The sequence below is a fragment of the Entelurus aequoreus genome, linkage group LG03 (assembly GCF_033978785.1).
Source record: "Entelurus aequoreus isolate RoL-2023_Sb linkage group LG03, RoL_Eaeq_v1.1, whole genome shotgun sequence".
Lineage (NCBI taxonomy): Eukaryota > Metazoa > Chordata > Actinopteri > Syngnathiformes > Syngnathidae > Entelurus > Entelurus aequoreus.
Window position 1 is genome coordinate 87,456,622 of NC_084733.1, and position 16,565 is coordinate 87,473,186.

At 36.7% G+C, this 16,565-nt stretch overlaps 1 protein-coding gene across 1 annotated transcript in view; it reads left to right on the plus strand.

Moving 5' to 3' along the window:
* The window catches only part of polr3b (polymerase (RNA) III (DNA directed) polypeptide B), a 99,485-nt gene that overhangs the window by 9,614 nt on the left and 73,306 nt on the right, over positions 1-16,565 (plus strand). The window contains 4 exon segments of the mRNA XM_062043083.1: positions 5,340-5,440; positions 10,512-10,603; positions 10,696-10,813; positions 13,758-13,866. Coding sequence (XP_061899067.1) covers positions 5,340-5,440; positions 10,512-10,603; positions 10,696-10,813; positions 13,758-13,866 — 420 coding nt within the window.

Consider the following 16,565-nt stretch of genomic DNA (forward strand, 5'->3'; position numbering starts at 1 on the left):
TTTCCCCCATGTGTGTTGTGGCAAAATGTGAATGCTTGATTAGTAGGTGTGAGACAAACACTTTATCTTCCTGGTTATTGTAACGCTACGTGTTTGACATTATTTAAGACTTTATCATGCCCGGGAAAGGACAGTTTTCCTCTTCTGTGGCTGTGGGGGGTGGGCGTGGCTTGCGGACCTGCAGTGAAGCGGAGTGTGTCAGTTAGTCCCATGTTGATGTGATCAAACTTCTTTCTTGCTTGGAAGATACACACACAATTGTAACTGTTATTTCTTCCTGCAAATAATAAATATGTACAACGTGTTTGGATGTATTCATTTATGTAAAATTGTCATTAAATGTAATATTGCCTGACAAAAAGTGATACGACGTACGTAATATTTTGATATTTACACATCGCATATTTACACACGCGCATCTGACTAGAATACCCTTATGTGCATTACATATATCAACATCAACTACTTAATGTACTGTTTACTTGTTGAAATACCCTTTTTAGAACAAATATCTACCCACATAATTTATATGTGTATATATAATATATATATATGTGTATGTATGTATATGCATATATATATATATATATATATATATGTATATATATATATATGTATATGTATATATATATATATATATATATATATATATATATATATATATATATATATATATATATATATATATATATACATATTATGTATAAGCATGTATATATATACTCTACCGTTTAAAAGTTTGGGGTCACATTGAAATGTCCTTATTTTTTAAGGAAAAGCACTGTACTTTTCAATGAAGATAACTTTAAACTAGTCTTAACTTTAAAGAAATACACTCTATACATTGCTGTGGTAAATGACTATTCTAGCTGCAAATGTCTGGTTTTTGGTGCAATATCTACATAGGTGTATAGAGGCCCATTTCCAGCAACTATCACTCCAGTGTTCTAATGGTACAATGTGTTTGCTCATTGGCTCAGAAGGCTAATTGATGATTAGAAAACCCTTGTGCAATCATGTTCACACATCTGAAAACAGTTTAGCTCGTTACAGAAGCTACAAAACTGACCTTCCTTTGAGCAGATTGAGTTTCTGGAGCATCACATTTGTGGGGTCAATTAAACGCTCAAAATGGCCAGAAAAGGAGAACTTTCATCTGAAACTCGACAGTCTATTCTTGTTCTTAGAAATGAAGGCTATTCTACAAAATTGTTTGGGTGACCCCAAACTTTTGAACGGTAGTGTATATATTATATTACTGTAACTTGTTCTTAAAAATAGTAGTTATTTTGTTTGTCAAATTTAGTGTTTGTGTGTATATATGTATACTGTATATATTTATGTGTGTTTCTTCCTATACAGTATACATGTATATGTGTGTGTGTGCGTGTATATACTGTATATATATATATATATATATATATATATATATATATATATATATATTTATATATATATATATATATATATATATATATATATATATATATATATGCATATACATACATACACATGTATATATATTATATATACACATATAAATTATGTGGGTAGATATTTGTTCTAAAAAGGGTATTTCAACAAGTAAACAGTACAGTAGGTAGTTGATGTTGATATATGTAATGCACATAAGGGTATTCTAGTCAGATGCGATGTGTAAATATCAAAATCACTTTTTGTCAGGCAATATTACATTTAATGACAATTTTACATAAATGAATACATCCAAACACGTTGTACATATTTATTATTTGCAGGAAGAAATAACAGTTACAATTGTGTGTGTATCTTCCAAGCAAGAAAGAAGTTTGATCACATCAACATGGGACTAACTGACACACTCCGCTTCACTGCAGGTCCGCAAGCCACGCCCACCCCCCACAGCCACAGAAGAGGAAAACTGATAACGTCTTAAATAATGTCAAACACGTAGCGTTACAATAACCAGGAAGATAAAGTGTTTGTCTCACACCTACTAATCAAGCATTCACATTTTGCCACAACACACATGGGGGAAAGTCCTATCTGGAAATACAGCCATATTAACTCCTAAAATGCCATTTTAACACACACTAAACCATCAGCATGCATCCAATGCTTTCTCGTGGCCACGAGAAAGTTTCTCGTGCGCACGAGAAAGTTTCTCGTGGCCACGAGAAACTTTAAAAAAAAAAAAAAAAAATTAATTTTTAATTTTTTAATTTTTTATTTTTTTTATAAAAAGTTTCTCGTGGCCACGAGAAAGTTTCTCGTGGCCACGAGATACATGTCTAAAAAAAAAAAAATTCCCATGTCCCTTTAGGGGCTCCGTAGACATGCAAGCAGAGTAGTAGGTTTTTGTAAAAAGCTTTTATAATTGTAAAGGACAATGTTTTATCAACTGATTGCAATAATGTAAATTTGTTTTAACTATTAAATGAACCAAAAATATGACTTATTTTATCTTTGTGAAAATATTGGACACAGTGTGTTGTCAAGCTTATGAGATGCGATGCAAGTGTAAGCCACTGTGACACTATTGTTCTTTTTTAATTTTTTTTTATAAATGTCTAATGATAATGTCAATGAGGGATTTTTAATCACTGATATGTTGAAATTGTAACTAATATTGATACTGTTGTTGATAATATTCATTTTTGTTTCACTACTTTTGGTTTGTTCTGTGTCGTGTTTGTGTCGCCTCTCAATTGCTCTGTTTATTGCAGTTCTGAGTGTTGCTGGGTCGGTTGCTTTTGGAATTGGATTGCATTGTTATGGTATTGCTGTGTATTGTTTTGTTGGATTGATTAATTAAGAAAAAAAAATTATTAAAAAAAATCACAAAAAAAAATCGATTTTTAAAAATGAGAATCGATTCTGAATCGCACAACGTGAGAATCGCGATTCGAATTCGAATCGATTTTTTCCCACACCCCTAATATATATATATATATATATATATATATATATATATATATATATATATATATATATATACACACTACCGTTCAAAAGTTTGGGGTCACCCAAACAATTTTGTGGAATAGCCTTCATTTCTAAGAACAAGAATAGAGTGTCGCGTTTCAGATGAAAGTTCTCTTTTTCTGGCCATTTTGAGCGTTTAATTGACCCCACAAATGTGATGCTCCAGAAACTCAATCTGCTCAAAGGAAGGTCAGTTTTGTAGCTTCTGTAACGAGCTAAACTGTTTTCAGATGTGTGAACATGATTGCACAAGGGTTTTCTAATCATCAATTAGCCTTCTGAGCCAATGAGCAAACACATTGTACCATTAGAACACTGGAGTGATAGTTGCTGGAAATGGGCCTCTATACACCTATGTAGATATTGCACCAAAAACCAGACATTTGCAGCTAAAAAAGTCATTTACCACATTAGCAATGTATACAGTGTACTTCTTTAAAGTTAAGACTAGTTTCAAGTTATCTTCTTTGAAAAATAAGGACATTTTAATGTGACCCCAAACTTTTGAACGGTAGTGTATATATACAGTATGTATATAATTTCGTACATAACTGCTCCAATATACACATATTATATGCGAATGTTAGATAAAATTCCACATATATAATTAAATTCTAAGTTAAATATTTGCAAAAAAAACCAAAACATTTCTCAGTTCGAACATTAAATATCTTGTCTTTGCAGTCTATTCAATTGAATATAAGTTGAAAAGGATTTGCAAATCATTGTATTCTGTTTTTATTCACCATTTACACAACGTGCCAACTTCACTGCTTTTGGGTTTTATTAATGCACACAAGTTAAGTGCAATTTTAACGTTGATGATACAAAAAAGAATGAAGGTAATGGAAAGCAAAAAATCCTTGTTTATTTCAGCTATTATCCCCAAAAACGCATTGAGACCATAAAGTGTGTCCAAACTAAGCGATTGATTACTCAAATACTAAAATAATTAGGTATGATACTAGAAACCGGTTTTCCCGGTTGTTCGATAAGAAAATAACCGAGTCCTCGGACTCGAATCCCTTTTTGAGAACCGGTACCCGTTATCGAGACCACTATAGTAAAGAAAAGAGTTGGTTCTTTATTCGAATCCCTCGGAACGAATCCCGTCCCGACCAGAAATGCTCCGTATGACATCACAATAAATCAGTCACGTAGCTCAGTCATTAGGCGCAGATAGCGAAAGCAGGAAAACAGTGGACGGGAAAAAGCGCTCCAAGGTGTAATAAAGTTCAAAACAAAAGGTATAATCCAATGAATAACTTTACTGAGAGATTTTAGCAGGGTACAAACTCATGAAGAACACTTTTACGACCCACCGGAAACATAGCAACCAGGCTAGCAACGCACCTCCTTTACGGCAGCTGTCGCAACGTTCTTAAAGCAACCGCAGCACATACATATATATACAACACATATCTCCCTTTTTGAACTTTTGTTTTTCTTTCCTTGTAAACAAAACAACATCACACTGTATATGTGTTGTCTGTCTAATTATAAATAATGCAGACGAGGCGTGTTGGCTGAGTTCTTGACGTTTACTTTCACGGGTGACGACATGCAACACTTTTCGGGGCTACCGCGTATGCTCGTCACTCCCGTTGCATGTTGGGTAGTGTAGTTGTTATATTCCCTAGCTCATCACATCTTCCCCCCTATAAAGAAATAATGTTAACTCAATAAAGTGTATTTCTTTTTTTAGCTTTAACTTTTCATTTTTTAGCATTGTAACCACATTTGCAAACAACTTTTCTCTTCATAGAATTTTCATTCTTTCTTTAAAGTGCAAAAATGTCAAAGCATCATAACAAACAGTTATGTCAAATAGCAGCAGAAGTGCACTTTTTGGAGAGCTGTATTATTTCCAGTTTTGTGCCCAAGGGACTGATTTTATTTAACACTATATTATTATTTATACACCTATAGTGATCACAGAGACAGGTTGTTTTTGTGTTACTATATATTTGTTTTTCTGAAAAATCCCACTTAATATACTTTGGGTAACAACAGTCAATGTTTATTTATTTTGTTTTATTTTTTTAGGGGGGTAACAGTCAATATTTATTTATTTATTAGATTAAATTGTTTTCTTATATAATAAAAGTGAGCTTTTGTTAAACCAAATATTGTGTGTTTTTTTCCATATACAACAACCTATCTGGACTCGATAAGAGGATCGATAAGGAATCGGTTCGATAAGAGGATTCGATAATAGACTCGAACTCGATAATTTCTTACCAAACATCATCCCTAAAAATAATCGACAGTCGAAACACAGAATCTTCCTTAAAGTTTTAAAGTTAAGCAACTTTTTTATTCTGTTAGCTTGCCATGTCTAAAAACGAACTCAATGTTGTGTGTTTCTGCACTAGTGTCGTCTCCGAGACATGACCTATTCTGCGCCAATCACCGTGGACATCGAGTACACACGCGGCAGTCAGAGAGTCATCCGCAATGCACTGCCTATTGGAAGGTACTTTTTAAAATTGTATTTCAAGATCCCTTTCATCATGATATTTATCAACATTTTTATTAAATAAGTGTCAGAATTCCCACAATAGTGTTTTGTGTGTCTGCAGCTTTAATGCTAATGAGCTGTTTTTGCTCAGAAGGGTGTCTCCAAGAAGCATTGTTGTGGACTTTGTCCTATTTTGACAGAAACACTGTCACTATGCACTAGGGCTGGGCGATTATATAGTCTGGGTCAATGATCGTGATTAATTTCAGTTGGCATATTGAACGGGGTAATATCAAACATGGCGGAAATGTCTGTTAGAAGATACTGCAGTAGCAAACAGAAGGGATGCAACAGTGCTTGGTATAATCCTGCACAAAACAATCCGCCTTTGACTGTGGTCCTGTGTGTGTGTGTGTGTGTGTGTGTGTGTGTGTGTGTGTGTGTGTGTGTGTGTGTGTGTGTGTGTGTGTGTGTGTGTGTGTGTGTGTGTGTGTGTGTGTGTGTGTGTGTGCTTGCGTGCCAGTATGTGCGCCACCATCCCTGGTTCATGGAGGAGGAAGTCTGTCAGGTTCAAACACTGATGACATCTATTAAAACAGACGAGAAGCAAGGAATCATGCAGAGACAGAGTTAAAGTTTGCTCAATTGAGGAAAGACGTTATTTGTACTCTAGTTACAGATCCAAACTTCGCTCTAAAGTCCAGCCCACGTGCTTCCTCTATTTATTTGGGAGGTCCCTGGTTACATCACTGAAGCTGTCGCTGAGGAAATGGGGTAATCTCGACCGCTCCAGTTAGACACAATATATGATAATACAAGAAATGCAAATGTGTTGACACTGGTGATATCGCCTTGTCTCTGCTCTGTCTGCGTCACGGCGGTGTTCGGCCTTGGCAGTCAGCAGGCCGTTCCTGGACACTGTTACGAGACTGGCTTGCAGTCTTTTTGGTTGCCAGCTTTGCACAAACAAAGAAAAATACCACTTCAGCACAATTAATAATAACTATAGCAACGGCCCGTAAGCATAAGAGTTGTGTGATAATATATACATCATTATTCTAAAAGAGTCCCAAGTATGAATGCTCCCTCATCCCGATTGATGGTTTCCTTGGGCCACTTCCTTAGTTCGATCGCCGCCTTAATCCATCGTTTGAATTTGTTACTTTCTGTGCCGATGATTTTGCCGTTGTCCCGGTCCATGGTGTGGTTATTTATTTTGCAATGATCTGATATGGCTGATTTAAAAATTTCCTGTTCTGATTTTTGTTTTAAGGCTTCTTGTAAACCTTCCAGTTGTCTCTTTTTCACATTATTTCTGATTATTTCTTTCTTCCTTGTGTTGAATGTCCTCCCTGTTTCTCCGATGTATGATTTCTCGCACGATTTACATGGGATTTCGAAAAAGAGACAACTGGAAGGTTTACAAGAAGCCTAAAACAAAAATCCGAACAGGAAATCCTAAAATCCGCCATCCATTTAATATACCGTAATTTCCGGACTATAAGCCGCTACTTTTTCCCCTCGTTCTGGTCCCTGCGGCTTATACAAGGGTGCGGCTTATTTACAGCCTGTTCTTCTCCGACACCGACGAAGAGGATTTCGGTGGTTTTAGTACGCAGGAGGAAGACGATGACACAATGATTAAAGACTGACTTTTCATATACCGGTAGGCTGGTTATTTTGATAACGTACAGGCGAGCACTTTGTATTACTTTGCACCGTTGTATTATTTGTACTCTGCACGAATGCTGTTCGCCATGTCAAAGATGTGAAAGTTTGATTGAATGATTGAAAGATTTATTGCTAATAAATGGGACGCTTTGCGTTCCCAAACAGTCATCTCTGTCCCGACAATCCCCTCCGTGGTAGCAGGAACCCCTATATACTACGGTAATTACACATCAAAACCCTGCGGCTTATAGTCGGGTGCGGCTTATATATGGAGCAATCTGTATTTTCCCCTAAATTTAGCTGGTGCGGCTTATAGTCAGGTGCGGCTTATAGTCCGGAAATTACGGTACCAACAATATGGTCTGATTACAAGAACATTTGAAAAAGTATATGAATAAGAAGACATAATGAACCTTTTTGAGCAATCCCTGTCTACCGTCGCGAAGGTCAGGCTCCTCACGACGTAATTAATGTCCCATCAGCGTTGTGCCTCCTCTGGAAGTGCAACCAGAAGAATAATATAAAGAAATATGGCCAACACTGGCATATAAGTTGAAACTCAACATTGAGCAGCAACTTCAGCGACAGATGTTGTGGCGTGTGCAGTAATCCTGCCCTGAATGCGGACTCGCAGGCAGGCACAGACTGTCTTTGTGACTAAACTACTATTGGTCCCAGCTGGGAGGATAAACACACCTACTAATTTCATCGGGAAAAAATAAATTTTTACATGTAAATGTGTGGGTTTATGCGTTTGCTGTGATATAACTCAATGTTAGCGTTAACGCACTTTTTGTGTCTTTTTCGCATAGAAACAGAAAGGAGCATTTCCAAAAGTCCGCGCGTCCCTGCCTTCTCAGGGTCAAAATTTCAGTTTACTTGTTTTTTTTATCTATTATTATCGCTTTCCGCCGGTGTTTTGTTTTGTTTATATTTGCCGGTGTTGTGCCAAAATGGGATTGCCTGCCAAAAATATATTTCCTTCGCGGGAGCACGCAGCGCTCGCTAAACCTGCATTGCTTGGCTTGGTCTGTCCACAACGGATTACTAGGTGTAAAACAAACACTTTATCTTCGTGGTTATTGTAACGCTACGCGTTTGACATTATTTAAGACTTTATCGCAGGGGTCACCAACCTTTTTGAAACCAAGAGCTACTTCTTGGGTACTGATTAATGCGAAGGGCTACCAGTTTGATACACACTTAAATAAATTGCCAGAAATAGCCAATTTGCTCAATTTACCTTTAACTCTGTTATTATTAATAATTAATGATATTTACACTTAATTGAACGGTTTAAAAGAGGAGAAAACACAGAAAAAATGACAATTAAATTTTGAAACATAGTTTATCTTCAATTTCAAATCTTTAAAATTCTAAATTCAACCGAAAAAAAGAAGACAAAAACTTAAAAAAATAATTTATGGAACATCATTAGTAATTTTTCCTGTCTAAGATTAATTTTAGAATTTTGATGACATGTTTTAAATAGGTTAAAATCCAATCTACACTTTGTTAGAATATATAACAAATTGGACCAAGCTATATTTCTAACAAAGACAAATCATTATTTCTTCTAGATTTTCCAGAACAAAAATTTTAAAATAAATTCAAAAGACTTTGAAATAAGATTAAATTTGATTCTACAGATTTTCTAGATTTGCCAGAATAATTTTTTTGAATTTTAATCATAATAAGTTTGAAGAAATATTTCACAAATATTCTTCGTCGAAAAAACATAAGCTAAAATGAAGAATTAAATTACAATTTATTTATTATTCTTTACAATAAAAAAAAATACATTTACTTGAACATTGATTTAAATTGTCAGGAAAGAAGAGGAAGGAATTTAAAAGGTAAAAAGGTACGTGTTTAAAAATCCTAAAATCATTTTTAAGGTTGTATTTTTTCTCTAAATTTGTCTTTCTGAAAGTTATAAGAAGCAAAGTAAAAAAAATTAATGAATTTATTTAAACAAGTGAAGACTAAGTCTTTAATATATTTTCTTGGATTTTCAAATTCAATTTGAGTTTTGTCTCTCTTAGAATTAAAAATGTCGGGCAAAGCGAGACCAGCTTGCTAGTAAATAAATAACATTTTAAAAATAGAGGCAGCTCACTGGTAAGTGCTGCTATTTGAGCTATTTTTAGAACAGGCCAGCGGGCGACTCATCTGGTCCTTACGAGCTACCTGGTGCCCGCGGGCACCGCGTTGGTGACCCCTGCTTTATTGTGTCCGGAAAATGACAGTTTGCCTTTTTCTGTGGTATTAATGAGATTTAAAGGACTGTTGTTAGTCCGATGTTGATGTGATAAAAGCTCTTTCTTGTTTGGAAGATACATACAATTGTAACTGTTATTTCTTCCTGCACATAATAAATATTTATAAAGTGTTTGGATGTATTCATTTATGTAAAATTTTCATTAAATGTAATATAGCCTGACAAAAAGTGATTCAAAGTAATAATTTGATATTTACACATCGCATATTAGCATATTTGACTAGAATACCCCTATGAGCATTACATATATCAAAACCAAGTACCTACTGTACTGTTTATTTGTTGAAATACCCTTTTTAGAGCTAAAATCTACCCAACCGACCACTTTGCTGCTGGCAAAAATGTATTTTAAGTAATTTTTTGATACTGACACATCTTAACTCTGCATATTTTACGAGAATACCCTTATGAGCATTACATATATCAAAATAAAGTACCTACTGTACTGTTTACTTGTTGAAATACCCTTCAAATCAATTTTTGGCAGGAGCAAAGTGGTCGTTTGGGTAGATATTTGCTCTAAAAAGGGTATTTCAACAAGTAAACAGTGCAGTAGGTACTTGATTTTGATATATGTAATGCTCATCAGGGTATTCTAGTCAAATATGCAGAGATGAGATGTGTCAGTGGTCCTCGTCAGCCAGAGAACTTTGATTTTGGGGCGGCAACGGTAAAGTTTAGATCCATGAATGAAAGAAGAAAGTGAATGAATGTTTATAACTGAATACATTTACATATGCATACAATTTGTTTTCTTTTGTATTATTTTTTTAATGAATTAAGTAAAGTTTATGACAAACTTTTCCCAAAACACAATGTAGAATGTGAGATATAACAGGATAATTTACATTTGTCATTTGTTCACCCAGGGGTCGGACAAGGGGATGGGTCAAATGCGCAGGGTAATTTCACCACACCTAGTGTGTGTGTGTGACTATCAGTGGTACTTTAACTTTACCTTTTTTAAAACGGTTACAAAAAAGTGGGACCCCATTTTTATGACTTGATGGGGTCCCTGGGACCCAATTTAGAAAATTCCTAGCGCCAACACTGCATCAATTTTGTACAATACATCTTTTAAATGAATACTGCACCTCTCCTACTAAGTCCTCCATGTGTTGTTTTAAAAATCAGGATGCCCATCATGCTACGAAGCTCCAACTGTGTCCTCACAGGGAAGACACCCTTGGAGTTCTCGAAACTTAACGAATGTCCTCTGGACCCAGGTGATGATAACTTGCCACACAATTACAGGGATTGTGGAAAAATCGGCCATTATTTTATCTTTTCACTTATTTTGTTTTTTTTTGGCATGCAGGTGGCTATTTCATCGTCAAAGGTCAAGAGAAAGTCATTCTGATCCAGGAGCAACTGTCCAAGAACAGGATTATTGTGGAACAGGACAGGAAAGGTGCAGTGGGGGCCTCTGTCACCAGGTATGTCAATTAAACCCCCACTACACCGCAACCACACATTTTTTATACTGATTTATTTTTTCCCCATAATAACAAGCTTTAAATAACATTACATGTTTTTAATCCACAAACTCAAAAATGATTTGAACACAAAGTGTCTGCAGAGTGTTTTTTTCATTACACGTTATATCGGAGGAGTTCAATCTTTGCAGACACACAAACAAAAAGTCTGATTAAAAATATTGAGATACAAAAATGCCTGTTTCTAAATTAAAATAGTGGGTTTGTTATTCTCCCAGTTGGGTCCAATGCAGTAGTTCTGTCACAAAGACTACCAATCCAATCCACTTTTATTTATATAACACATTTAAACAACAAAAATGTTTCCAAAGTGCTACACACCAATATTAAAAACATTATCCTTAGCTCCACCAATGACTGAATAAAAACAAAAAATAAATAAATATAGAACCAATATAAAAACAATATAAAAATAAATATGATTAAAAACGATTTTAAAGGGAAAAACCAATTAAAACAGTAAATAGAAATCAAAATGTATTAAAAAAACAAACCACAGAGGACCACACAACTCACATAGTGTTAAAAGCCAAAGAATAAAAGTGGGTCTTAAGACGAGACTTAAAACACTCTACTGTGGGAGCAGTTTGAACATGGAGGGGCAGAGTGTTCCAGAGCTTAGGGCCGACCACAGAGAAGGCCCTGTCTCCCCTGGATTTAAGTCTGGTCTTGGGCACCACGAGCTGGAGCTGGCTACCATATTTTCTGGACCATAGGGCGCACTGGATTATAAGGCACACTGCCGATGAATGGTCTATTTTGTATCTTTTTTCATATATAAGGTGCACCGTATTATAGGAGGATTAAAGGAGTCTTTTTTTTTTTCTTCTAAATGTAAAAGACTTCCTTGTGGTCTACATAACATGCAATGGTGGTTCTTTGGTCAAAATGTTGCATAGATGATGTTTTACACATCATCTTCAAGCCGCTTTCTGACAGTCGCTTCCGGATGCGCCGTTTTGTGGGCGGGTCTTATTTACGTGGCTCACCTTCGGCAGCGTCTTCTCCCCGTCATCTTTGTTGTAGCGGTGTAGCGTGCAAGGACGGGAGTGGAAGGAGTGTCAAAAGATGGAGCTAACTGTTTCAATGACATTCAGACTTTACTTCAATCAATAACAGAGCAGCATCTGCTCATCCGCCAGAAATGTGTCCTGTGAAAAACCGTGGAAAGTTCCTTGGGTGAATAATGTAAACTCACTACACCGGTATGTTTTAGCGCTTTCATGGCAAGTTTACTGACAGATATAAGTAAGAACTTTACACTACTTTATATTAGAAATGGCAACAGCGGAGGATGAATGTCACATAACACAGTGGTCCCCAACCTTTTTGTAGCTGCGGACCGGTCAACGCTTGAAAATTCCGCACAGGACCATTGTCAAAGGAGTACCAAAGGGAGTCCTTTTGCAATGGGACGAAAGAACACTATTGAAATTGTAAGGTTTTATTATTATTATTATTATTCTTTATTATTATTATTCTTCCGCAGCTTTGCGCACTACTTTGCCCCCCTTAACATGCTTCAAAACTCACCAAATTTTTTACACACATACAAACACTGGTACAGCACACTTTAGTCAAAAAACCAAACCCCAAAAATCAAAATTGCGCTCTAGTTATTATTATTTTTGTATTTTATTTTATTTTTTCATAAAGAAATACAATCATGTGTGCTTACGGACTGTATCCCTGCAGACTGTATTGCTCTATATTTATATATAATGTATATATTGTGTTTTTTATGTTGATTTAATAAAAAATAAAAAAATATTATTTTTTATTTTTTATTTATTTCTTGTGCGGCCCGATACCGGGGACCACTGCCGTAACAAAAAGATAGAGAAAAAGAAGAAGCTTATCGACTACGGTGTCGGCACGGACTACAAAGGCCGATGCGTCAAATTTTTCAGGATTTATGCAGATCCCAAATACAGATCAGCAGGTACCAGAAGGTAAGAAAAGTTGCTTTTGCATAATATTGCGAAACAAAACGCCAGATATGTATGTCTTACCTTATACACACACCATAATAAAACACCATATTGTTTAATGCGCCGAGAATCCATTAGGCGGTGCGGCTTCATAGCTTACCAAAGTCGTACTAAAACATTTTGATAGATTTTTTAACGCCGTGTGTAATGTTCTATATTTTCAATGGAACATATAAAATGTTGGTGTTGTTTACTTGAGTCATATTGCCACCATAGCGCACGTAGCTCTGATGTTTGACTGCCATCTACTGGTCACACTTGTCATTACACCATGTTCCAAATAAAATTGCTTCGAGGTCGGGAAGCAAGACCAGAATTATTCCGTACATTAGTCGAACCGGGTTATAAGGTGCACAGTCGAGTTTTGAGGGAAAAAAATGATTTTAAGTGCGCCTTATAGTCCGGAAAATACGGTACACAACAGCAGGTACCAAGAGGTAAGAAAAGTTGTTTTAGCATAATAGGGTGAGAATAGGGCTTATAATGTACAGCCAAGTACAAAGGTTCCTACATATTTGCCAGGAGTCAGATAAAATAGTGGCAGAGCTTTTTTTTCCCAGATCCAGGCTGTTTTGCATTTGCATACAATCAATGCTCGTAATTAACCCTCATTTGGTAACTTGTTAAGGCGCCATGTGGAACAACCTAAAGGCCATAGAAGCGGTTCAATTTACCGGATGACCAGCAACAAACTGACAAAGGAGCTGTTGGCTCCCCTACTTCCACTTGCATGGCCAAATAATCTTTTAAGCATGGTACCTAAATGCCCTCTCCTACTCTCATAAAGTTGGTGCTGTTCTCGAACCAACCGTGTTGTTGTCAGTCAGCCATCATGCCACACAACCTTGTTCCTCGTCCCACTTCACGTGTGCCCCTTATTTCCTAAATCCCAGCTCCACCCACGAGAAGAAAAGCAGGACAAACATGATTGTGAAACAAGGCCGATTCTACTTGAAACACAACACGCTGACAGAGGACGCCCCCATCGCCATTATATTCAAGGTAAGTACCTGTGATGTCCTCTAGATGGCACTACTAGACAGCCAGATGGTGATGTGTTGATCAAGCAAAGATGGCAGCACACTGTGACATACTCCAGAAGTGTATCATTAGTTTGTTGTCCATTTATCCCTTCAGGTGAAGCTTCTTTTTTTTTTTTTAAGGTTGACCCTTGTATTTTTTCCCAGCAGTCACTGAATGCAGCATAGCCTCAAAGTCAAATGTAAACAACAAACATGGCCGATGACTACATCCAGGCCTGGCCCTAACCAATCTGGCGCCCTAGGCAAGATTTTAGGTGGCGCCTAAACCCCCCCCCCCCCCCCCACATCGGCAGTGAAGTGTATATACTCACAAGAAACCGAATAGCTTTGTCTTTGACCTTTTTTTTTTACTTAAAGCAAATTAACATATTATATGAGAATGTTATGTTATGATTATCTTTAACCGAATCACAGCAGTGCTCAAATTAAAAAACAGCATTCCCTCTCATGTGATATTGCTTAATTAACATTAATGATGTGCACTTTAACAACTCGGCTTACAACTATACCTAATATATAAAGGGGTGGAAAAGTGACTATTACCTGCAGGGCAAACATTAGCTAACCAGAAGGCAATAACAATGTAAACAAAAAACACCTGCTTGAAAGATCTAATACAAATGTCCCTGAGGAATGTAAGGTGGGAGTACTGTAATTACCTAACGTTACATTATTATTTTCCATAACAATTTAGCCCCCTCCACAATATTAACCCGACGTTAAAACAGAACTAGCTATTTATTGATTAGCAATTGCCGAATCATGTAACATTAGCTTAATGCTAAAAAGCCAGGTTACTATCACATTCTGTAACAGACAAATAATTTCATGTAGGCTAACGTTACCTACCTGCTACCTCTGTCTTTTTCTCGTTTCTCCTCCTCTTCTTTTTTCTTCCCTGGGCACCTGACAGTTTTGGCCGTTTTGACATCTTGTGTTGATTTTTTGATGTGGTAAGAGTCATGATACGGGAAGGGAGGGGGCGCACCGTCCGGGGGGGGGGGGGGGGGGGGGGGGCGTAATGTTGTAAGAAATAATATTTCTATTAAATAGGCTTTACTTTGCATTTTAATTAACGTGGGATTATTTTTTGTATTTATAAATAAGAGTACCAACTTTTTTTTCTTTTTTTTTCTCCAACATTTGTGGCACTGGTGTGGCGCCCCCTGATGGACGGCGCCCTTAGCATTTGCCTATACGGCCTATGCCACGGGCCGGCCCTGACTACATCCATGCATCCATTTTCTACCGCTTGTCCCAATTATCAAATATTTCAAGTCTTTTGTGAAGAGAAAATTTCAACCATAAAACAATTTACACAGTCATTTTTTGCATCAATACAACTTATTAGAGGTGGGAATCTTTGGCCACCTCACAATTTGATTATGCTTCACGAGCTACAATTCAATTAAAAATCCATTCTTGACGCATCTTTAATTTAAGTGTATTAATGCAGTTATACATTTCTTTTCATTTCACTAAATGAGCGTTTATCACTTGCAACAAAACAGTAAATTTATAAAAAACAAGATTTACATAACCCAAAACCAGTGAAGGTGGCATGTTGTGTAAATGGTAAATAGAAACAGAATTTGCAAATCATTTTCAGCCTATATTCAATTGAATAGACTGCAAAGACAATATATTTAATGTTCGAACTGGAAAACTTTATTTTTTTGCAAATATTAGCTCATTTGGAATTTGATGCCTGCAACATGTTTCAAAAAACCTGGCACAAGTGGCAAAAAAGACTGAGAAAGTTGAGGAATGCTCATCAAACTTATTTGGAACATCCCACAGGTGAACGGGCTAATTGGGAACAGGTGGGTGCCATGATTGGGTATAAAAGCAGTTTCCATGAAATGCTCAGTCGTTCACAAACAAGGACGGGGCGAGGGTCACCACTTTGTCAACAAATGCGTGAGCAAATTGTTTAAGAACAACATTTCTCAACGAACGAAACAAGGAATTTAGGGATTTCACCATCTAAGGTCCGTAATATCATCAAAAAGTTAAGAGAATCCGGAGAAATCACTGCACGTAACATTGAATGCCCGTGACCTAGGATCCCTCAGGTGGTACTGCATCAAAAAGCGACATCAGTGTGTAAAGGATATCACCACATGGGCTCACGAACACTTCAGAAAACCACTGTCCGTAACTACAGTTTGTCGCTACATCTGTAAGTGCAAGTTAAAACTCCACTGTGCAAAGCGAAAGCAATTTATCAACAACACCCAGAAACGCTGCCGGCTGCGCTCATCTAAGATGGACTAAAGTGTAAAATTCTTTGTGGTCTGACGAGGCCACATTTCAAATTGTTTTTGGAAACTGTGGACGTCAGGTCCTCTGGACCAAAGAGGAAAAGAACCATCCGGACTGTTCTAGGCGCAAAGTTGAAAAGCATCTGTGACGGTATGGGGGACGTATTAGTGCCCAAGGCATGGGTAACTTACACATCTGTGAAGGCACCATTAATATGTTGCCATCCAAGCAACGTTATCATGGACGCCCCTGCTTATTTCCCCCACTTCTACAATATATTAACTCTTTGAGGTATTATATTACCATTTGTGAGTGTGGCCTCTCAACAAACTCAATGGAGACTAGTTTGCCACAATTGTATTACTTCAAAGTAGAGATGTCCGATAATATCGG